We start from the raw sequence: 22,431 nt of genomic DNA, 5'->3' as shown, positions 1-22,431 counted from the left end.
CCGCTTCTTCCTTGTTGATTCGTCTTCGCTGCACGAGCACTGTCTCTCTCCCCCAAGCTCATACATGCGTGGGAGTGCATGCGGTTGTGAAGCGTGGGTCTGCCCCTGGGTGCTGACAGTGGAGGACAGGTGGTGGTGGTAGGTCGGCCTATCGAATGGGGGTGGGGGGTGGGGGACTGCAACTCCGGAAAGTCGCATGCGCACGAATAAAACAAAAAATTAAGGTGGACTTGGAGTGCTGCAGATGCTGTCGCCGGACATTCTTGCCAGACTCTGCCATTTATGCTTTTTCCTCATGTTGCTGCGCGACAAAACTCGCCTCCAGCGTTTTTCTCTTGCTTTCGTAAACAGTGGCCTCGCCCTGCGTTTTTTTTTTTTTACTGACTCCTCTTTCTCTCTGCCTCGCCCTCTCTCTCTCTGTCTGTCTCCGACCCCTCACCCACCCATCCGTCACGCAGGAGCACAAGCACACACAAGTACATCGACTCCGCCCCTCCTCCCCTCACTCAATCATATTATTCTGACGGGCTACACATGACTATTGTGTCATACGGCTCTTTTTCATCTGAAGATTGTTTTCGTCTGCTACACCTCGCGCCTCCCTTTCCTCTTGTTTTGCCTACCCCCTCCTCTTCTCTCCCGCCTCCCTTTGATCGCCGCACCTGCTGACCAGGCGACCGTTCCAGGTGCCGACAAGGACAGCGTTTTTTTTTGTTTTTTTCGTTTTAGCGTGTGTATGTGTAGGTGCGTGTGTGTGTGTGTGTGTGAAGAGCAGCGAATCGCGTAGTAGCAATGTTCTTTATCTACCCCACCCCGCAGTACCCGCGGCGGACACTGGAGTTCGTCTTCAAGTCCCTCTACACGCTCGCCAACGCTGTCCACTTGGCGAGTTTGGTGATCTTCATGTCTGACTTCTTCATCCGTCTGAGCAATTCGATGCCGTCATACTACCGCAACCGCAACCTCGTCATATCCGACAGCATCCTTTTGGTCATGGAGAATTGCACCTACAATGGAAGCATCCTCCTGGGCAATGTGCGCGGTACAGTGGAAGTGACGTCAGGCAACATCGGCTATGGTCTCATGACGATGGCACAGTACGTGACGGGGATTTTCGTGCTCGAGTTTTTGCTCCTCGCCAACAACCTCGTTGCTGCACTCAACTACACCAAGGGCAACCGTCACCTTCGCATCTTCGGCGTACACGTCCCTCTCTACCACATCACCGTCATGCTGACACAGGTGTACTCCATTGCCATCGTTGTGCTCGTGTGGGCCTTCGACGGCAACCGGCAGCTCTTTCAGCGCGCGCTGCAGTACTGTGCAGAGCAGATGCGGGAGACTAACTACGAACAGCTGCTGAATAGCGAGTTCGACAACTTCACCATCTTCTCTGCCATTGTGTACTTGCCGTTTGCGGCGACGTGTGTGTCCGAGCTTATTTACATATCTGCGGTCATCGTACTGTGCTACTTCTCCAGCGACGAGGGGATCATATTGCTCTCCGAGGCAGACGCGCCGTGGGAGTCTCGCGGGCTCCTGTGCAACACCTCCAAGCCGCTGCTGAAGCTGCACACGGCACAGCGCAACGCCATCATCGAAGACGCACGCAACGCGATCAAGAAGGGGCAGAAAGTGCGGATTGTCCGCTCCTACCAACTCACCACGGAGGAGGCCTTCGTGGCGCTTGTTCAGGCAATGCGAGAACAGGTGGCGCGGGCGTTGAAGGAGAAGCAATTTGAGCAGCTGAAGAGGACCTTTGGTGACAACGAGTCGCAGTTGGACAAGATGGGGTTTGCATGGAGGGAGAACCTGATGGCTGCCCGGCCCGATGAAATGAGCGGAGGCGTTGAGGGTGAGTTGCCCAGCGGCCTCGAAGCCGGGCCGGGAGATCAGTTTTTCGACGTTCCCTTTGAAGACTACTTCACAGAAAACGAGGCGAACGGCATCGATCGCGGACGCTTTGGTGACAACGACGGCGCTGTGGGTAGGTCGGAGGTGATCTACAGTGATGAGCCCCTTTCGATTCATGAGGGCGGCTTCGGCGACGACGGTGATACCTACGGCTACTGGAACAACGCCTTCACACTTGACCCTGCAGATAACAGCGGTGCCATCCAAGATGCATGGTCGCCGCAAGAAGGCGAGTACACAATGGAAGGCGCTGGCGAGATCTACGACCCGTCACAGTCGCAGCAATACTCCCAGGGCGCGTCACACACGCACCACCGGCGCCGTCATCGCCGACGACACCGCGATGACGCGAAGGACGACATCGACGACAGGGCAGAGCCAAGCCCTCGCATGCCTCTGCAGGGGCAACAAAGAGTCTCCGGCAAGGGCGACCTTCACGGTGGCGATACGTACGTAAGCCCTTCGAACTACTACAACGCAAATGATGGCATGGCGTATGGCGGCGGTGGCGACTACGCCCTTGGAACCGGCCAGGGTGGCAGGCTTGAGAGTACGAATAGCAACTACCCGCTCAGCACACGAGAAAGCGGGCAGCGGCGACAGAACCGTGGACGGCAAGCAGGGCTTGAGCAAGAGGATGACGTAGCCGACGAGCTCTCCGACGAGTTTGGCTGAGTACACTGGCAGCAACACGCACAATGTCGGCTTCTCTCTCTCACTTTGTGGACGTGGCTGTCTGTGTGCGCGCCTTTCCTTAACTTCGATCTCGCCCCTTTTTGCTTCCTTCTTCTCTACACCTTGGGTGGTGTTTTGCTCCCCCTTTTCACGTTTGTATCTCCTTCCCCCCCCTCTCGCCTTTGTGCTTTGCGCTTGACTCTCTAGATGACATACTTGCTCTTGCGTTTTCTCTTTTTCTGCCTCGCTTCGCCTCTCCCCACTCCATTCACGCACTCACTTCCACCTCCTCACGACGTTGTGGTTTCCACTTTCTCTTTTTCACTTAGATTTTGCTGACCTCCATCCCCTGCCACATGCCGAAGCCCTTCGGGTTCTGATAGGGTCAGGCACCTAAGACGTGAGGGAAGTGTGAGCAGTGTATCGCTCCTGATGTCTGCGGTCGGGTCCTGAATGACGTTGCGTCAGAGCGACCTGCAACAGTAAACACGCTTGTGCCGTCCATACGATGGGCAAGGTGTCCCCGTGGCTCGAGCGTATCCCACCCAGCCTTCGCTGCCTACTGGTGTGGAGCCTGCGCCACCGCAAGGGATCGGCCAGGTGGAGGCCGGCGAAGCGGGTGGGCAGAGTTTGAGGCAGGGGTCATGCTCCGATGGCTGAGTCGGTGTATTGCTGTAACGCGCGTGTTTACGAGTACTTCGCCCCACGCAATTGGGCCTGTGGCAGGCCGGGGGGTGGAGTGGAATTGAACCCATGTTGAATGTCAGAGAACGGGCACGTTCAACCATAAAAAAAAAAGAAAAAAAAGCAAACAGCCTTCTCCTTTCCTCCTTCACTCCTCCTCTCCTTCTTGATGGTGCCAACACCGGCGTGTGGGTGTAGGCGCATCGCATCGATGTGCACGCGGGCACACGTCCTGTATACGTTGGGGAGAGGGGGGATTTTTTTTGTGGTGGTACGTTTGCCGTTTTTTGAGGGGGGTGTTCTTTTTATTTATATATATATTTCCATTTTTCTTCTTGGCCCTTTGGCTGTCGCCGGAGGAGGGGGGAGGAGGGGTTGCCCCCCCCCCCCCACACACCTTTTCTTTTCGCTTGTTTGCCGTCCCCTCCTCGGTGTGCTTTCTCTCAAGATTAAGGCAGCAACGACAACAACAGAAAGGCGCGTCGTACGTGCATGCTCAATGTGTCACGCACACACGAGTACGTTGGTCAAGGTCGAATGTGCGGAGCGGACACACACAAATTCAACAGGCCACTGCACGAAAAAACAATGAACGGGGTAATAACGCACGCGGCAAAGGCACATGGTAACCGCACAGCTTTGGCAGCGTCTCTCCTGTGTCCCTCTCACATACCACCTATATGCTCGTTCTTTTCTCTCCTCCTCTCTGCTCACCCAACCTCTTTTCCTTCTGCGCTCTTTGACTGCATGACGTAACTTTTTTGTTTTGCCCGCTTCACCGGTCCGCCGTTCCATCAAAGGCAAGGGTGGAGAGAAGCAGCCACGTATAGCGCAAATCCCTCCTCCCCTTCTTGCCAGCTCTAGGCCAAGTAGAAACTTGAATCTCTCCTCCTTTCCGCTCTGTCGAAGTTGTAAGGCGCCACGTCTCATCGTACCCAACACCCGCGTCCATTCTGAATTTAGCGCGTCAACCGATGCGTCCTTCACTCATTCAATGCTTCCCGCACCCGTTCACCCGGCAATGGCCTGCGACCGGCAATCCAGTCACATGTGAGTGCCGGCAGCTTTACGCACTGGTGTCTGTGTGCTGCTGCGTGCCGAACACGCACCTCCTCGTACTCCACGAGTCGGCGCGCCTCAACACAAACCTCATCACATCGATGCCGAAGGGCCCAAAATACGTAGACTTCGCCATCACCCCGCGCACCACCCCGGAAGACCTGTGCGGGTTTCTTGTGAGGGCTGAGATGGCGGCAACAGGGCTTCCGCCCACCACATCGGCTGGCAGCGGCGGTGCACTCGGTGCGTCGACTTTGGAGGACGTCTCCGTCTTCTCCCCTGCGAACCTGGGCGAGAACCGAAATGAGGCGTGCGCTCCCGCAGCCGTATCTACCAGCGCCTCGCAAATCGGGCAGCAGTGGCCTCCGCCGCCGCGCAGCACGGGTGCACAACGGCAGGTGGTCATAGTGTGCCTGCACGGCATTGCCGACGCGTCAGCCGCAGTGCAGTCGGCCCTTATGGACCTGCTAATGTTTGAGCAGGTGCGAAACCATCATCGTACCGTGCGAGTGCCGACTCTGCGCATCGTCGCCTTCTGTAGCAATCGAAACTACGCCATTCTTCTCCCCGAGCCGCTGCGAGCGCTCTTCACACTTTCCACTTACGTCTCCACACACGCCAGTGATAGTGCCGTGGTACTGCAAACAGCGACTGTGTTCTCCTCGAGCATTGTGAACAAGCGCTTCATGATGGAGGTTATGACAGCGTCCGATGGGCAATCCCTGCTGGAGACAGTCACCCTCTCCAGCTCTGTCATGCGCTACTTGCGCCACCTGCTACTGGTGCTACGCGGTAGCTTTGCCGTTGGGATGTCACCAGGTACACTTGCCCTCCGTCGCATCCCGCGATGGATGACTATCTTGAAGGCACTGGCGATCCTATTTATGCCCGACGAAGAGCTGTTGCGCTCTCGAGTGCAGCACACCCGCTCGGGCTTGCTGCAGTCCTACACGCGGGTGACATCACACGTGGCTCTCGAGCGAACGCCGCGCGGTGCAACGCATCGGGAGGCGGCGGCGGTGCACCGCTCAACACCATCCGAAACACGAGCTGCACACCAGCATCCGGGAGGGTCGAAGCCTGTTGGGTCTGGCGAGCGGCAGAAGGTTGACCAAGCTGAGGCTGCTACAGAGGATCGCAGCGAAACCCATAAGAGCGGCAGCAGCAGTACGGCGATCGAATCTTTCAGCAATGTCGTGGTCTCACCGTCGGATATAGCGTGCGTGCTGCACTGCCTGGTGGGCCATCTAATGACCATACCGCGGGAGATGGTGCCAAGTGAAATCTTGTCTGCCATCAGTACCACGATGGGCAACTCCGCCGTCTCCGGAACTTTCGTGGACACGTATGGAGGGGTGTTGGACGTGCATCAATATGGCAAGGTGGGGTTCTTACTCCAAGATCCGGCCATGTGGGACGCGGTGGCGGCTAGCTGGACTCTGCGCAACCTGCATGAAATCGCTAACCCCACTGTCGACCCAGCCAACGGCCTCGACAGCTCCATGGTCAGCAGTGGCACACACCGAAACCAAAGCGTGACTCTGTGCTCTGTGGAGAGCGGGGAGGTTATAGGTGAAACGGACAAGGGTCCGCACCGCGGCCGCCGGATGCGCTCCAGCTACAGTCCGGAGCAGGATGCTCGGGCACCCTCCCCGCACACGTCCTACGAGCAGTACTTCCAAACACTGAACAACAGGCCGCTCTTCTCGGTCGCGGAGGCGTGGAAGTGGACTGCCGTAAACAAATTCGGCATACTCGACGTGGCCTCCACCCCGATGTTAGATTACTGGGAAGTTCGAGAGGCGATGCGGGCGACGCTGCTGGGTCGTAGCGCCCCTGCACCCGGCTAACAAGCGCACGGTGTCGGTGGTCTGCCCAGCGCGCATGTCTTTTCGGCTATGTGAGCCACGACATTCAATTTGCGTATCATCCTATACCACTACCAGTATCACCTGCCAGGAATTCAACACAAAGACGCACCATTCAGTGGGTGGATCAAAGACGCACACTATTTTCGCGCTATTCCCCCCCCCCACCTCCACCACCAACACCAACCTGCTCTGTCGCCACTGGTACGACCAGTCCAAAAGTGACAGACGCAGCGCTGTTGCTTCGTAACCCACTGCGCCCTCTCTCTCTCTACACACACACACACACCTTCCCCCGTCCTTCCCTGCGTGTGTAGGTGCTTGGTTCTCCTCATATGAGCCTCTTCGACACCGATCTATCGATCCCTCTCCTACCCTTCTCGCTTTCCCTGTACTCAACCTTTGTACGACGTCACACGACGGCCCCATGACGCGCGAATTGCTCGAGTGCCGACTCGATAAGACCCTTTGCTCTTACGTTCGCCTCTTTGCCCTCTTGGCTTACCAAACTTAGACCTCTTCACAGACGCGGCGCGCACACGCCAATGTACTCCCCCTACGATGCCGTATACGGCCACGACACGACGTACATCCGCCGGATGACAGTAGAAGAGTACGTACAAGAACTGAAAGAGGAGGAGGACGATATCTGCGGAGTGACACCGCCGCAGCGTGCTGCGGGGCAGGCAAGCAAGAACAATGCACCAGCCACCTCTACACTGTCGACGCCGACGCGTCGCACCACTCGCCAATATGAACAGCGCCGCTTAGCGCTCTCCTCCTGCAATCCCAATGTCGTCTTTTTCTCCAAGTATCCAATGTACGACCGGCTGGGACGGGAGTTGTGTGTGGCCTTCCAGATGCAGGACATGGCCGTTCAGCAAGAGCTACGACGTCTGGAGAAAGAAGAAGGCCGCGACTCACGCCGATCGGGTGTGCGGCTAAGCGCTGAGCTGCCAATGGAGTCAGACACGACCAGCGGCAGCCGTCCGATGTCCGTGCGTGCTTCAGAGGCCACAGCAGAGGGGCACGAACTCACACAGACGGAGGAAGCGTCGCACCTCTTGTATCCCAGTCACATAGACGGCGATACCCTTGTCGACATTGACGTCTCTGTCACCTCGTATTACCCATCCGTGTCTGCAATTTGCACCTCCTCTTGCCCCGCTTCGGCGCGGCCATCCGACTTCTCTATCTTTCGCGACAGCAGCGGGACCGCTGCGGCAGGAGCCAGTCGCGGAGGTCTTATCAAGACGCGCAGCAGCGTCCCGGTGCAGTCCGTAGTGGAGGAAGAAGGTATCCTCATCCACCGCAGTGACGGCGGGGGCGGTTTTCTTCGGGCCACGTCGATGCCTCCGGCAACCACGGCGGCGCAGTCGGACTATGCAGAAGGGCACGGCTCGCAGCGGCGGTGGAGATCAGAGAAGCGTCACCGCAGTCGCAGCAGCGGCAGCAGTGGTCGCCACAGTCGCGTCCGCTTCGTCAACGATGATCAAGTCGCCAAAGACATTCAGCGAGGGGAGCAGCCACCTCAGCAACCCGTACATGGCGCCGTACTGCTCCCGCCGCGCCCACCTACACCACCACCAGTACCGCTCTCAGAGGCAGACAACACGAGGGCAGAGGAGACGGCTCTCGAGGACGCAACGCGGTGGACAGCGACGTCACGCGCGTCCGCAGCAGTGCGAACCACCAAGCAGCTCTTTCGCAGCACAACACACATCGACACCTCCACTGCGTCGCGCGCCACCACTACCCCCTCGTACAGGCAGCCCATTGCAAGCAGCGTGTATGGACTGTCAGCCACGGTCATCGCCGCGAGCAAGGTACGAACGGCGGTGGAGCACAATGTGCAGTTGTGCGCCACGGCCATGCCACCCTATCTTTACTCGGAGGAAGAAGAAACGAGTGCAGAGACGACGCCAGAGCTTCAGTGTGGGTCGGAAATTCGACTCGGTAGCGCGTGGTATCGACTCGTGCACTTTCATCTTGTGGCTGAAGTGTATGTGGCGGTGCGAATCCGTGCCCCCGCCCGAACAGCAGGGGGTTCCAGTAAGACAGAGAGGTCTACCGAGACCAGCAACTCAGCCACCGTCAACGAGGCGACAACAGTGGCCGATTTAGAAGCCGCGCCAGGTCAGCGACCCGCTGGTAAGGACCCGACGGTACAAGTTGTGACGGCTACAGCACTGCAACAGGACTGCAGTGTCGCTGCCGCTGCGCCAGAGTTGCCACTGCAGACAAGCGTTGGTGAAGAAGAAGACCGCAATGTGGCAGCGTCGACAGCTGCGCCGACTGGCTCTGCCGCCGAGGAGGAACGAAACTACGCACAGGGCACGGATGATGCAGAGTCCAGCCCATCGCCAACGTTGATGGATGATGAATGGGTGGGGGCGGCGTCATCGCAACAGTATTTTGTGTACCGGTGGCGAGCGACGAGTCTTCCCCAGGGTGGCGATGAGGCCCGTCGGGCCGCACTCGGTCTCTCCTTGTACACATCACAGGTACACGTGCACGGAATTCGCTACGCTGATGGAGGCGGTATCACGGTGCTCTCGATCCCGCTTGGCTACCGCGCCGTCCCCATGAGCGGGCTGCCCTTGTCACTTCGGAGCTACACAACCCTTCTGCGTGTGGTGCTGAAGGCCTTCTCGACGATGGTGACACGTCGCACAGTGCACGGGAACGTGTCAGCCCTCGGGGAGCTGTTTCTCGCCTGGCCAATGGCACCTGAGCAAAGGTCTTCACCGCTGAGGGTGGAGGAGAAGCACGGCGTCGACCAGGGAAACGGCAACACTGTTCAAGGCGCCACACGGGAACCATTCATGCTACTATTTCACTGGGAACGCTGGGTGGACTTTAGCATGTTTGTGGACCGAAACGCTGGCCGCACGATCCCGTTCGACTTTGAGGGTGGCACGGCGCCGTCCCTTATCACCTATGGAAAAGACCTGTTGGGGAGTCTGCAGCTTTTCCTGGAACACCCTCTGGCCGCAGAGCTCACATCGGAGCAGTATATATTTCTGCAGAAACTTATCGTGACTGCCACAGAGCCCACACAAGTGGCGAACTACCTTATCCAGATGAAGAACCTGATGCTGTCCCTGCCGACGGACACAGAAGCGCTGCATCAGAGCTTCGATGCTGCAGTTATGCACCATGCTCTCTGAGGCGGTGCACCCTTCTTCTTTATCTTTCCTTCCAGGAAGGGTGAAGTCCAAGGAGGTGCTCGTGCTGGTGGACAAGATACGGCGAGACGCGAGCCGTTGCCATCCTTGTTTGTGTTCTGGTCAGTCGTGGCATGGACCAAACGAACACCGATAGTCGAAGAGTCGACCCTCTTCCAACCTCCTCGGCGCCCCCTCCTTTACTGGCGTCCTCTCTCTCTCTCTCAGCATCTTTTCCGTTCCCGCTGCAATCTGTGCAGATGAGACTCCTGGTCGAGGCGCCTTCGGTGCAGCTGTGTTGCTCTTTTTTCCGTTTTTTTTTGGTGTGTATGTGTGTGTGCGATGGCTTCCACTCGCCGACATTGTGAGAGCGCACGCGCATCACGGCGGGAATGGAGTGTAGAGCCCTTTACTACTCCGCCCACCACCATTCTCCCCTGCAGACAGCAGACTTAGATGCAACTCGTCATGACGGTTGATAGATTTGATTCTAGGCTAGATCTACGTTATTATTTGCTTTGCTCAATGTGCGTGTGTGTGTGTACACACACTCATGTGTTTTACAGAAGAGCTATGCGCAAGTTTACCCAGATCTTGGGAGAAGTCGAACCAAAAAGAGAAATAAAGAAGAGGCACTAGCTCACCTCCAGGACCAAGCGCAGCCTGCCCAAGAGTCTTGTGTCTAGCACGTCGTACATCCTAGTCGGCACATCCTCCACATCGCTCCCTCTCTTTGCCGCATCACTGTCAATGTGTATCCCTGTATGATCAAACAACGACACACACGTGTGCATGTTCCTTCTTCAGGTCTGTGTGTGTGTGTGTGTGTGTCAGTCGGTCTTGCTTCTCTTTCTTCTGCTTGGCTGTTGGGGACAAGCTGGCGGCACTCGCTCTCTGTCTTTCTCCATTCATCGTTTTCTTTTTCCTCTCTCTCCCCATCACCTTACACAGGCACAGTCAGCCAAGTCGACCACATAATGCGTTGAGAGAGGAGAAGAGAACCATCGTCACGGAGGAACCAGCGACCTTTTTGTTCTTCGTTGTGGACTGCGACCACGGTCTAGTTTGCATGTAAACTAGTGACAGCTGTGCACGAGTCGCTCGTACGCATTGCTGCCTGGCCACCACCACCGCCGCCGCACCCTCCACACGCAGGGCGTTTCCTCCCTTTGTTTTTTTCTCCTGCTTTGGCTCTTCTTTTCTCTTGGAACCCACGCACGAAGACCTTCACCTGCGACCTCTCCCACGTGCAACAGGCCCACAAACCGGCGCCCCCTCCCCTCCCCTCCCCCCTCCTGTAGAGAACCCACACATGAACTCCATTTTTGTCCTGATTCGGCCGCAGGCATGGTCGCCAGCTGTCACTGATCGCGTACGCACGTGCCTCGCGAACGCTGGCGCGTGCGTTGATGCAGAAGACACAGTCTCCGCGAGCTCACTACTGTGCACACCGTCTGTGGAAAGATACTTTGGCAGCACTCACTATTGGGCCGTATCTTCGACAGACGCTGCCCTTCGCTATCCGCTTTCCGCCCCGCATGGTGCCACTGGAGAAGGGGAGCCAACGTTTTGTGCAGCCGAAGAGGACCTCAAGTCCCTTTTCTACGAGTTCTATGGCGAGCTCTGGGACTCTGCCCTCGACGACGGGCGGCTGCGCACAGCGCTGGACGTCATGCGAGCAGACAACGTCTCAGCTGCTGAGTTGTCGTCGCGCTGTACAGCGACCGCCGACGACGCCGTGCTTGCGCTGCCGTTGGGTATGACTATCACAAAGCTTCTCAGCTCTAACGAAAGGGGACACGCTGCGCCGCTGCACTATGTCGTGAATGGTACCTACCCTGCTGTGCTAGAGGCATTCCTGCGAGGAGGCGGTGATGTTAATAATAGCGCTGCCGTCTCTTGCTGGTGGTGTGCCGCCTCTTGGCCCTCGCAAACCACACAAGGCGTGTCACAGGAGACACAAGAGCGAAGGATTCAGCTGTCGCGTACGCTGACAGAGATGCTTTCCACGCCCCATAGCATTGATGTCTTCACAGGGGCACTCGAGGCGCTGGCTTGCCGCTCGTGCTGGATGAATGTGCCGCTTTACGACGACCCATTTGTCCGGTTGCTGGTCCAGCGGGGTCTACCGCTCCCCTGGGTGGCGGCGCTCCTGCGTGGCCCTACACTACACGAGCACGGCCACTTTACAAGCGTGTTTGATATGGTGGCTGGCAAAGACGAAGAAGATACCGCTCTCGACCTTGTAGCGCTGTATGATGAGCTGCGTTCTCCCGACAATGGAGCACAGGAGAGAAACGCGCCGGATGGTGCCGCAGCCCTCTACGACTGGCAAAACGGTTGTGTGGTTATGTCAGCAGCAGCAGCGGGGCCAGTCGCCGAGGACTCGATCTCTTCTCGCACCTATGCAGTCGCTCTTTTTCACCCTCGCCTGTGGTCTCGCAAAGACCTTGTTCAGTCCATTGAAGCACAACTGGAGCAACTCGAAGTCCACGTCGAGGCAGTACGTGAAGTCTCCGAAGAGGAGCTGGAGGCAAAGCTGGATCTCCATCACGGAGATGTTGCCCGCTACGCGCTGGACCAGGAGGCGCTCCGTCGACTTGCAGTCGATGAGAACAAGGCCGTCGCTGCCGAAGCGATGACTCGATTCGAGAAAAACTGCGGCGTTCCCTGGGAGGTTGCCATGCAGGAGGGGCGCATTTGGAGCGCCTCCCTCGCTGAGAACCTGCTTGGTGTGAAGCTAGCTGCCGCGCTACTGAAACACTGTGCCACAAGTGCACACACGACGCACCAACTGTCTGCCACGTTGTCAATCACGGAACTTTCGCGACAGGCGCTCATGACGCAGCTGAATCCAGAGTGTCCGGTGAACGTCGTCTCGCCAGTGAGCGACTCCACGAACTTGCAAGGCAAACAGAAAGAGGCGGCAAAGGCGCACTGCCCCTACAGTCTCACCTCACAGTCATACTTTGTCGCCAACGCCGCGTACGCCGTTTACCGCCGTGACGCACTCAGGACCTCTACAATCGCATGCAGGGCCAAAGGCACCAGTGGACTGTGGCAGCTGTCGTGGCGAACCGACGCAGAGCAGCCAGACATAGCCGAGTGGTGCGCTGCTACTTCTGAAGCCCTGCTCTGCGCGGCAGAGCCGGTCGACGCTATTTCGCACGGGGAAGGCGATAATAAAGGCTTCGGCGCTGAGGGCACTGCATCCTATAAGGCTGCCGTCATGGAGTCGGTGCGTGCGGTGTACCCCCTTTTGCAGGTCTCCGCCGACGCCTTTGGTGCGATGCGCGCGCGTCATCTCTGGTGGGGCACCCCGTACGAGGATGATGTGGTCAGCCGCGACCTGGTGCGCTCACAAGGGCGATCGTGGGTGACACTTCACACGTCATTCAGTGCGTCAGCAACGGCAGAGTCTACTGTGCAGGAGGCGGTGCTCGCGCTTCTGCCGCCGGTCGCCGCCACTGCAGAGGCCATCAAGCTCACATTGGCCACACTCGAAGAAAGCGGCGTGCTCCTTGTTGAGGAAGCAGACCTTTTCGGTTATGACGCTTTCGACTACGTCTTCAGTAGCAGTACGGCGTTGGCAGTGGCTCGACAGCTGGCGCAAGAGAGCGGGCCTAGCTTGTGGGCAATGATGTCGGGCGACATGCAGGTGGCCTTCAGAGCTGCAGCTGCAGCGCTAGCAGACGGGGACCCCCAGCCGTTTACTCCCGCAAGCCTCTACGGTGGTGCCATGGTGTGTGCCGCGCTGCAAATTCCACTCAGCGCGCTGGAAGAGGGGTGGCATTGCACCAAGCCTCTCTGTGTCGGAGACAATTGCTGGCTCGGGTACCTTGCCACGTACGAGGCTTGGGTAGTGAACGGTCACATTCCACTCTTGGAGCGCCGCTACAACGCAGAGGCAGCACGTGTGCACCTGCTTCGAGTTCAGTGGAACGTATCTATCGCCTCTTGGACCAAAATGCGAGATGTGCTCGTTGGCCGATGCAGCAACGACGGCGAAGGGGAAGCGGAGTGTCGCGACAGTCCCGACGCAGGATCACTGACTAAGTTGCTCTCCCACATTGCCGATCGCAGCCCCGTAAACGCGACCCGTCTAGGTGGCGAGCCTCTGCAGATATTCTCGGCCACAGCGCACCATGCGCTAGTCGATGTACTGCGGTGGCCGCGGGCCGGCTCGAGCGGGCCCCTGAGCTCTGAGGTGGCGCTGGAGGACTGGCTCGTGTGGCAGCCGAGCGTGCAGCGCCTTCTGCAGCGGGGCGCATGCACCCTCGCCATCGTGGTTCAGCAGGTGCGCGAAACGCTCAAAACCGTGCTGCCACCGTTGTTACCGTTACAACACTCCTCACCCTTCACCCCTTGCTGGACGTCACGCTTCGCCCAGTCGCAGCGGGCTGCGGAACTTCACCACGGCTTCATCTGGCTGCATCCCTCTAGCACCACCCCTGCCGTACGGGATGCTGTCACAGAGCTGCTGCTCGCGCATCGGGTGCGCGTCCGCGCCACCGGCTCAGTACCGCTGGACGTGGCCATCCAAAGGGAGCTCCTCGATGTCTTGCACGACTCTTTCTTCAAGAACGCATACGTACGCAGAGCTGCCGAGGTGCCCATCACGGACGCCGAGGCGCAAACCTTCGCACGTCACTTCGACTTGGACTGGACGAAGGCAGTGCAGCTTGGGCTAGTGCTGAACGTGAAGGAGGCGGAGCAGAAGTATGGGACTGTGCATGTGATGATGTGGTGGGAGAGTCTGGCACCTGAGCATCAGGCGAAGCTGTCTGACTCGCTCTTTGTGGGTCACATGGCCAAGGAGGGTCTTTATGTGATGAATGCACCGTACAGCTACCGACGTGCCCGCCTGCACGTAGGAAGCCACGAGGTTGTCTGGTACGCGGTTGAGTGGAATGCCGCCAACATGTCCTGGAATCAATTCCTGAGAGAGGTGATTGGGGACGCCGACCCGGCTGCCGCGGCTGCTGGCTCTCTGCGTCAGCACTTTGGCGCGCACTGGACACGGTACAGCCTTACAGGGCAGCCGGACGAAATCGAGTGCGTGCTGCACGCTTCGGAGAGCCCCCTCGCTGCACTGGCTGAGCGCTGTCGCTGGCTCGCTCAGTTACCGAGACAGGACCCGTACGGCTGCCTCCTCCTCCAGTATGGGGTTCACCCGTCGCTGCTGTCGATGCTTCTTGCCAACCCCAGCGTGTACAGCCGAAACACCGGCGTCATCATGGAGGCATTCCACGCATTGCCGCAGGAAGACGTGCATGCGCTGGTGCGACACCTGCGCGACCTCCAGTGTACGCGTACAGCCTTGATATTGCCGGAGAGAACGCGACTCGTGCCACCAGCCACGACCGCCGCCACACCCCCACCACCGGATGCGCCACACCTGAGAAAAGCAGAAGAAGAGAGCGAGGGGTCGGCAGGCCTACAGACCCCCGAGCAGCTGCGCTCCTACCGTCATGTGGCTCTCGCAAGCGCCGTCGATCCTTTTGTTCATTGCACCTTTTCGACGGCGCACCGACAAAAGTTACCCTCTCCCTCCTCACCCTTCACGTGTTCTGCAGTCCTCTATCTGGACCCAACGTGCGTCTCCGTGGCGGAGCCTATCCCCTCCAACTACCGTGCTCTTCGCAGCTTGCTTGAGCAGCAACTGCGCGTCAATGGTGTTCATGTTGTGCACGAGCGCGTGGTAGTGTGCGCCAGCGCGGCTGAGGCGTCCGCACTCTACCGCTGCCATCACCACCGCCAGTACCGCTACGGCGTAGCCATTCCAGCCATGGAGAGCCTCGCCAACTCGATGCAGTGGCAGGTATGCTTCAAGGAGCGATTTGGGGTGTCCTATCAGCACGCCTCAGTGACCCTCTACAACACAGCAGAGATGTCGCGAGCCATGAAGGTTACCGAGCGCGAAGTAGCCGCTCTCTGGCGCCGGAGCAAAACCCGCCATCCGCGCGACACGGCCGTCTTGGGTGAAGGGTGTGTCATTCAGCGACTGCAGCCCGGCAAGCCGTTTTACGTGATGAACGGCGACGTCATGGAGGCAGAGCAGGAGTTTGTAGCAGCGCAGGCTACCGCAGGTGTGCAAGTGTGGTTGGTCACTTGGGACTCCGCACGCGTGGACATGGGGTACGAGAAGCTGCAGCACCTCATTGCTGAGCTGCAAGCGCCTTCTGGTGCAGTGCAGCAATACTGGGCATCGAAGGGCGGGGAAGGTGATCTTGGCCTTACGTCCGCGCTTGCCACCCGGGACCGCGACTCCCCTTTTCTGCACGTCTCGGAGAGCGCCCTGGCGGCGGTGCAGCAGCGGCAGCTGTGGTGGCGGCTTCCGGTGTGGTCGGATCCCACGGTGGCGACGTGGATGAACGGCGCAGCGGACGATGAGACAACCGGCGGCAACGTCGACGTCGCGCCTTTGACTGCTCGTACGGTGGCATGGGCGCTGCAGGATCCGCTCATCTCTGTCGCCTCTCGCGATGATGACGGGTCTGTGTATCTGTGGGACACCGTGGTCGGTATGGACGCGCGAAACGCATGTGCCCGCATCCGGCGCTGTTGGGCGATCAGCATTGCAGATGAGCACAACGATGAAAGCACTCGCAACACTGCAGTGCTAACTCTGGCGCCGCAGGTTGCAACGAACTGTGCCGTTCACCACTTGGTGCGCTCTGTGCTCCTCGACAAGGGCCTCCGTATCGACGCCTACGGCTTCATTGCTGATCATGGCGAAGACGTGGCGACGTCGAGGTCCACCGTGCAGTATCTGTACCCCGAAGACTGGTGCTACGCCCTCGAAGAGCCGAGGGAAATTCAACTGAACGCAGACGAGATGGAGCGCGTCGCGCGCACGTTCGGCACGCCATGGGAAGCGCTGCTTGACGCCGGCCGGCTACTGCCGGCTTCCCGCGCCACCAAGCGACTAGGCGGCATGACAGCGCCGCAGCTTCAACTTTTCGTGAAGATGGCGAAGAATTCACTGTGGGTGCGGCCGCACCTGCACGTCGCAGAGCTGAAAGAGTACGGTGTCTACGTGATCAACGCCCACGTTCCGTACCTCGCTCACACTATCGCCGGCACCATCACCCAGTACCCGTTACCGTATTACGTGGTATCGTGGAGCCCTACTCTGTGGAACTGGAAGGCGTGTCTCGCAGAGGTGTTCGGCTGCGCAGAGCCCACGCTGGCTGCGCCTGGGAGTATTCGCGGCCGCCTCTACGCGTCGTGGTCGGCTTTCGGCTTGCACTCCGTGCCGGAGAGGGCTGAGGGCGGCGGTGGTGGTGTATGTGTGAGCGAGGGGCCCCTACAGAGTCTACTGAGTCGCCTGCACGTGACGTGGCCTCCGCTGGATTCTTTCGACAGTGACGCCATTGGCAGCATCGTGCTTCGGCAGTCAGACCCATCAGGTGCCACAACGGTGCTGCACGCGTGGCTGCGCAACCCGGCTGTCACGTGCGATGGCATCAGGGCCGGCGTGTTTTCGCATCTCGCCTGCTGGGACACCCGAGAGGCGCTACAGCTTATGGAGACCGTTACGGCGACACACAAAAAGTCGGCCACGTCTGCAGCGCGGCTTCTCCCCTCTGACCTTGGCACGGCGCGCAACGAGGTGCAAGAAGCCGAAGCGCGCCGCGCTGCAGAAGTGTCGCGGGAGGCAGCGTTTCAGCAACGATACGATCTCCCCCTTCTGCTCACCTCTTCCGGTGCAGTGACGCCTAGTGTTCAAATCTCGGACAACACAGTGGAGAGCGCGCTGCTGCACCGCAACGTCAGCACGCTGCTTTTCTTCAGCCACCAGCTGGACACAGCTCAGCGCGCGCTGCTGCGCCAGCACCTGCTGCAGCACGGCGTGACCGTCACGGCGGCAGCCAAGTATGAAGACGACGAGCAGGAGTGTACGGCCGCCCTCCTTGACCGACTGTACGCCACGGAGGCGTACTTTGCGGATTGTCAAAACCTCGCAGCAGTGCTATCAAAGAGCGGTGAAGTGGCTATCGAGGATCAGGCCCGCTTCAATGCCGTATTTTGTGATGAAGTGCCATGGCTAGCGCTACTTGCACACTCGGCACGCTCACCAGAAGCGGACCACGACGCGGATCCCTACCTGGAGGTCTCCGCGAGCGACAACTTGCACCGGCAAAGGCGCATCTACAGCGCTGTCGATGCCATGAAGATCTGGGGTCTCACACCCCACGAGTTGTGGGCTGAGATGCGGCAAGGGGTGTCGATGCGGCTGTCCGAGGGGTTGGAAGTCACGCGTCTCCTCAGGGAGGGGGCTGGGTACGCGAGTGGTGCAAATGCGTGCGCTGTGGAGGCTGACACAGAAGCACCATGGAGAGGGCACTACGTGGTAAACGGCTTCTACGCAGCAGTTCGTGCCTCTCTGGAGGCGCCAGCAGCAACACCTGACACGAGTGGGGCATCCCGCCCCCATGCGCCACCGTCTCTGACGAAGTGGAATGTTACCTGGGACGCACGGACGCTCTCCTGGAACGATTTCTGTCAGCGCGTAATTGGCTATGCCGACTGCGCTCAGGCTGCCTCACCGTCTTTTAACGCTCGACTCGCCGAATCAATTATGAACACGAGAACGTCGCCTGAAGGAAACAAAGATGAGGCGCCGTCGCCGCTGTCATGCGTTGGCGTGATGGCGGCATCAGGCCCATTGGCTGCGTTCGCTGTTCGTCGCTATTGGTGCTGGAACGCGCACCATCACGACATGTACCTGCCCGATCCGTTTCTGCGTGCGGTGGGTGACGCCGGTATGGACCACGACGTCGTTCTGAACGAGGGGTGGCTTCTCAACCCCTTCATGGCAGTAGCACAGGGAACGAGGCATCTGCGTCTCTTTGACTGGACCCGAGGCTACAACACTTCGGCGGTTCTCGATTGGATGCACAGCCGCGAGCAGATGCCCAACCACACATCTGTCGATACGACCGAGGCGAGGGGTGTATCACCTGCACCAGGGGAAACGTCTCACAATTCGGAACAGAGCGCGGACACTGTCCCTGTGGCGCGAGCAGGCGCCGCAGAGCTGCGCCCGCCATCCCCTCCGCCACGAATGAAAGGTCAGTTGCAGATGGCATGGGTGCGTGATGCACTGCTGCACGCCAGCACAGATGCAGATTACGGGCGGCTGTGGGAACACTACCGCTACCTCAGCCCTCCTGCAGTCGCAGCGGCAGGAGCAGCAGGGGAGGCTGCGTCGACGCACGAGATGAGGAAGACCATTTCTTTTGCTCTTTTCTATCGCGACTTCAAGTCCCTCGATAACTTCGGCGTTCCGTGCATGCATCATGAATTGAAGCAGCTGTTCATTGACATCGAATCGCAGAGACGCGGGCGCATGTCCTACAAAGAGCTCGTCCACGCTCTCGCCCTCTACCGATCGCTATAGTCATTCAAAAAGGCCATCACACGTTGGTCCCATTGGGGATTAGAGGCGCCTGATTCCCCTCCCCCCCCCCCGCTTTGCGACGAGTCCGTGATATAATGAGATGGCGTCTCTCCCTCTCTTGGGAAGGAAGAGAGGCACCTGTTCCGTGGATGTACTCGCTTACATGTTTACGCTTCTGGGTGTTTGTTTCTGCCATCGCCGCTCTCTGTTGCTCCTTTGTTTTGTTTTTGTTTCCCTTAGCTATAGTTTTGCTGTACATAGTAACTCCGGGCAGCCCCACCCTCCTTCCCTACTCTCTTCCTCTTCGCCTTACTGTGCTTGCCCGCACACTCATCTACCTTCCACTGTTGGATGTACAATAGGAGGGTGCATTTTTCTTTTCTTTCTTTCGTTGACTTCATCAAAACTACAGACGCGTTTGACAAGGACCGCTGCACTGTTCAACCCCTCCCCCTCCCCCCCCCACTCGTCTCTGTTTGCCCAATCGCCTCTCCTCCAAGGCTTGTGTTGACGAGATGCAAGAGCTGAGACACATGGCGACCTAATGTACTCTGCTGCTTTCCTGCTCTCACTTTCCCCCCACCCCCCCCCCAACTCCTCTCTGCAATGCCTGTGTCGGCCTAGCGCATGTCTGATACGCCATTTTCCCTCTCCCCATCACTCCCTTCACCTCTGTCTCCTCTCGCCATCTGCTCTCCTCTGTGTCGATGTACCTGGATAGACACCACGATGTCCACTGCCCCCACGTCCTACAACTGCCACCGCGCGCTGTATCGCCAACAGCTGCAGAGAGACATCGAATCTCTTCTCCTCCTCTTTCTCCGCGACTTCTGTGCAGAGGGAGCGAGTCCCACCCGCAGCGGCTACCGCGCCTCTCATCTTCAGGCTATCGCCCAGACCTTCTATGTACTGCAGATAATCCAGTACAGCGCCGCCACACGGCGTGAGCAAGAGACGCCTTACCCGCTCCTCCAGACAGGCGGCGACACAACACACCTCGGCGTGTGCACGGAGCGTAGCTTATACTACCGCAACCCACCACTCTTTGCGCCGCAAGGGCAGCGTGCGGCCCACGCAAGTGTCAAGCGGTTATGCGACTGGCTAGAAGTGGTGGCGCGTGTGCCTCCTCATCAACAGCATGGCGAAGGACCTGCTCTGGCCTCGCTCTTTCGAAGTCCTCGCCGCCTTCTGTCGCAGTTGCCGAGGGGAACTCGAGGTGTGGCGTCCGCGACACCGCTCTACACGCGCGAGTCGCTAGGCATTACAGCCGCTGGCAAGAGTCTCTTGGCCGGCGCACTTATCCTGGAACTGTGTGATCCAGTGGAACTCATTGACGTCTCCGCGCGCGGCTCTTCGGGCATCACCCTGACGTACCCCCTTGCGACCCGTATGGTGGGGTGTCGAGAGGCTAGTGGCTGGCAAGCAGCACGTAACGGTATTTCGTTGAGCCGCCCATGTAAGCTTGTGTTGATTGAGAAGGAAGGTATTCATCACGCTGTACTGCAGTCCATGATGAAGAGCGACACTCCGCAGACGCACTCGTACGTACTTCTCTGCACAAAGGGGTACCCTTGTGTCGCCACGCGGCAGTGGCTGCGTCGTGCTCATGCCTTGTGGCCCGCCCTGCAGTTCTATGTCATGGTCGACGGAGACCCGCATGGCCTGTGTATCGCTCTGACAGTCATGGGACTGCTTGGCTCGAAAGGATGTCCATCGCCTATCGCGTCCTCGCAGCCCAAACCCTCCTCCTCCTTTTCTCCCCCTTCTGTGGCCACAACTGCATCTGCAGAGGCAGAGAAGCTGAAGGACCTGCTTCCGCTCCACTTCCTCGGCGTGTGCCCTTCCCTCCTGTGGAGTTGCAATTTCCAGGGCGGGCTGCCTCTTAGCGCCGGCTGCCTCGATGGCCTCGCTTCCTCACAAGGCATTCCCCTTACTACCAATGATGTCCAGGTGCTAAAGCGGATCGCTGCAGCTGTGCAGGCCGTTTTGAGGTCGGCACCAGAGACGCCAGACAGCGCTACGTCACTCAGAAGGTGCGATGCGGCCATCGTACGTCACACACTCCAGCGCATACTCAAGGAGGTGGAGTGGATGCAGCGAGCCCGGATCAAGTGCGAACTTCAACTCGCCTGTAAACCCCTAGGCCCACTGACGTTTATGGGGCAGCACGTGCAGCGATGCGATGCTGAGCTGAGTGAAGGCTCCTAAGTCTCCTTTGTGCGTGCATGTACTTGTGTATGGCTACGTTCTGCTACACCCTACTGCTGCATTTTCGTGCTCTCTTCAGTTTCTGCTACTCTACGACTTCGGAAGATCCCCATCGCGATGTCAGTCACGGTAGCTGCATCGTCTGCGCCACGGGACCTTCTCTTCGACACACACCGAAAGAGAGACAGAGAAAAGCCGAAACTGTGGGGTCAATGACTGGCAGCATACGGCAACCCTCATAGAGGTGCCCTCACATGACCTCGGCATTCTGCGCGCCCTCTCCTGCTCATCACGTAACTCAAAATACGTGTCCTCGTCACTCTCCCTGTGCTTGTCTCCCTGCCACCCTAGCCCCCTCTCTCAATTCACCCCTCAACTCCCTCTCCACTCCATTCTCCTCCCTCCTTCCTCTCTCTTACGCATGCAGTCACCTGCTACAAGGGTGCTGGTAGAATAAAGGCTTGTGGATTTGTGTGATCGTGCATGGGTTCTCCTGTTGCCCCCTCAAACGCGCCAATAGACTTGCCTAAGCAGAAAAACCTCCCTACCCGCCCCCTCTCTCCTCCTCTGCAGTTGTTGCTGCTGCTTGCTCTTGTACTTGTGCAGGTCTGGCACGACGACGACAAGAAGCGAGCGGATCAACTACGGAATGAACAGTGAAAGCAAGCTCCAGTTGACTCGCTCAGTCCTTAGGTGAAACCAAAAGGAGGCACTTCTATTCCTTGCACACACACGCACATACTTACCTGAACAAATATCGGCATTGGCGCGTCCACCCCTCCCGCCCCACCCACTTGGCTGCTCCTCTCCCGTTGCTCTATTCCTCTGGCTACATTGTGTGTGAGCGTGCCTTCCCTTTGCTCTGGTATGGAAGAATATCAAAGCACACTTCGCTCTCTCGCACCCACAGACACCCATACATGCATACAAGTACACATCGTCTCTTGGCTGTCGCTGCGAAGAAGCAGAGAGGGGGGGAGGTGAAGACAGTCGAGATATATACGAGACGGAAATAAACAACCTCGTCCAGACCTGGCCTTGATCTCCACTATCTTCCACTACCACCACCCCCTGGCATCCTCTTCCCTCCTCTTTCGACTAGCTCACACACACGCATATATATATATATATATGCGGGGCGGGAGAGAGGGAAACCCTCTCTAAAGGCATTTGATTTCGCTGGCAAGCTCCTGTACCTTTTCTTTTGCGTTTGCGGCGAATCGTTTGGGTTCTTTTTCCCTTGTGCGTGTGTTCCTTTGTTTCCCCTCTCTCTCAGTGTTTTGCATTTCTTTCTACTTCTTACTTCATTGTTTAACCGACCTGCCCCATTCATAGTCACGGATATCGTTTTACTCTTCAACCTCCCTCCCTCTCTTCTTCTTCCCCCTCTGTTCCCTCTGGTATTCTTCTTCAGGTATCACTATTGATCTCTGCCTCTCTGGCTCTCTCT

At 58.3% G+C, this 22,431-nt stretch overlaps 5 protein-coding genes across 5 annotated transcripts; all 5 read left to right on the top strand.

Moving 5' to 3' along the window:
* Positions 1 to 792: 792 nt before the first annotated feature.
* Positions 793 to 2,589, top strand: LBRM_35_3040 (conserved hypothetical protein; the record flags this gene model as incomplete). The annotated part of the gene is made up of 1 exon (XM_001568873.1): positions 793 to 2,589. The coding sequence occupies one exon, from the start codon at positions 793 to 795 to the stop codon at positions 2,587 to 2,589; it is 1,797 nt and encodes a 598-aa protein (XP_001568923.1).
* Positions 2,590 to 4,247: 1,658 nt separating this feature from the next.
* LBRM_35_3030 (conserved hypothetical protein) lies at positions 4,248 to 6,182 on the top strand (the record flags this gene model as incomplete). Its single annotated transcript, XM_001568872.1, has 1 exon — positions 4,248 to 6,182. The coding sequence occupies one exon, from the start codon at positions 4,248 to 4,250 to the stop codon at positions 6,180 to 6,182; it is 1,935 nt and encodes a 644-aa protein (XP_001568922.1).
* Positions 6,183 to 6,745: 563 nt separating this feature from the next.
* On the top strand, positions 6,746 to 9,370 carry LBRM_35_3020 (conserved hypothetical protein; the record flags this gene model as incomplete). The annotated part of the gene is made up of 1 exon (XM_001568871.1): positions 6,746 to 9,370. The coding sequence occupies one exon, from the start codon at positions 6,746 to 6,748 to the stop codon at positions 9,368 to 9,370; it is 2,625 nt and encodes an 874-aa protein (XP_001568921.1).
* A 1,309-nt stretch (positions 9,371 to 10,679) lies between these two features.
* LBRM_35_3010 (conserved hypothetical protein) lies at positions 10,680 to 18,773 on the top strand (the record flags this gene model as incomplete). Its single annotated transcript, XM_001568870.2, has 1 exon — positions 10,680 to 18,773. The coding sequence occupies one exon, from the start codon at positions 10,680 to 10,682 to the stop codon at positions 18,771 to 18,773; it is 8,094 nt and encodes a 2,697-aa protein (XP_001568920.2).
* Positions 18,774 to 19,400: 627 nt separating this feature from the next.
* Positions 19,401 to 20,981, top strand: LBRM_35_3000 (conserved hypothetical protein; the record flags this gene model as incomplete). The annotated part of the gene is made up of 1 exon (XM_001568869.1): positions 19,401 to 20,981. One exon carries the CDS (start codon positions 19,401 to 19,403, stop codon positions 20,979 to 20,981), a length of 1,581 nt encoding a protein of 526 aa, XP_001568919.1.
* Positions 20,982 to 22,431: the final 1,450 nt, after the last annotated feature.

This window comes from Leishmania braziliensis, chromosome 36 (assembly GCF_000002845.2).
Source record: "Leishmania braziliensis MHOM/BR/75/M2904 complete genome, chromosome 36".
NCBI lineage: Eukaryota > Euglenozoa > Kinetoplastea > Trypanosomatida > Trypanosomatidae > Leishmania > Leishmania braziliensis.
Note: the sequence above shows the minus strand (reverse complement) of the source record. Positions and strands in the feature narration are given on the sequence as shown.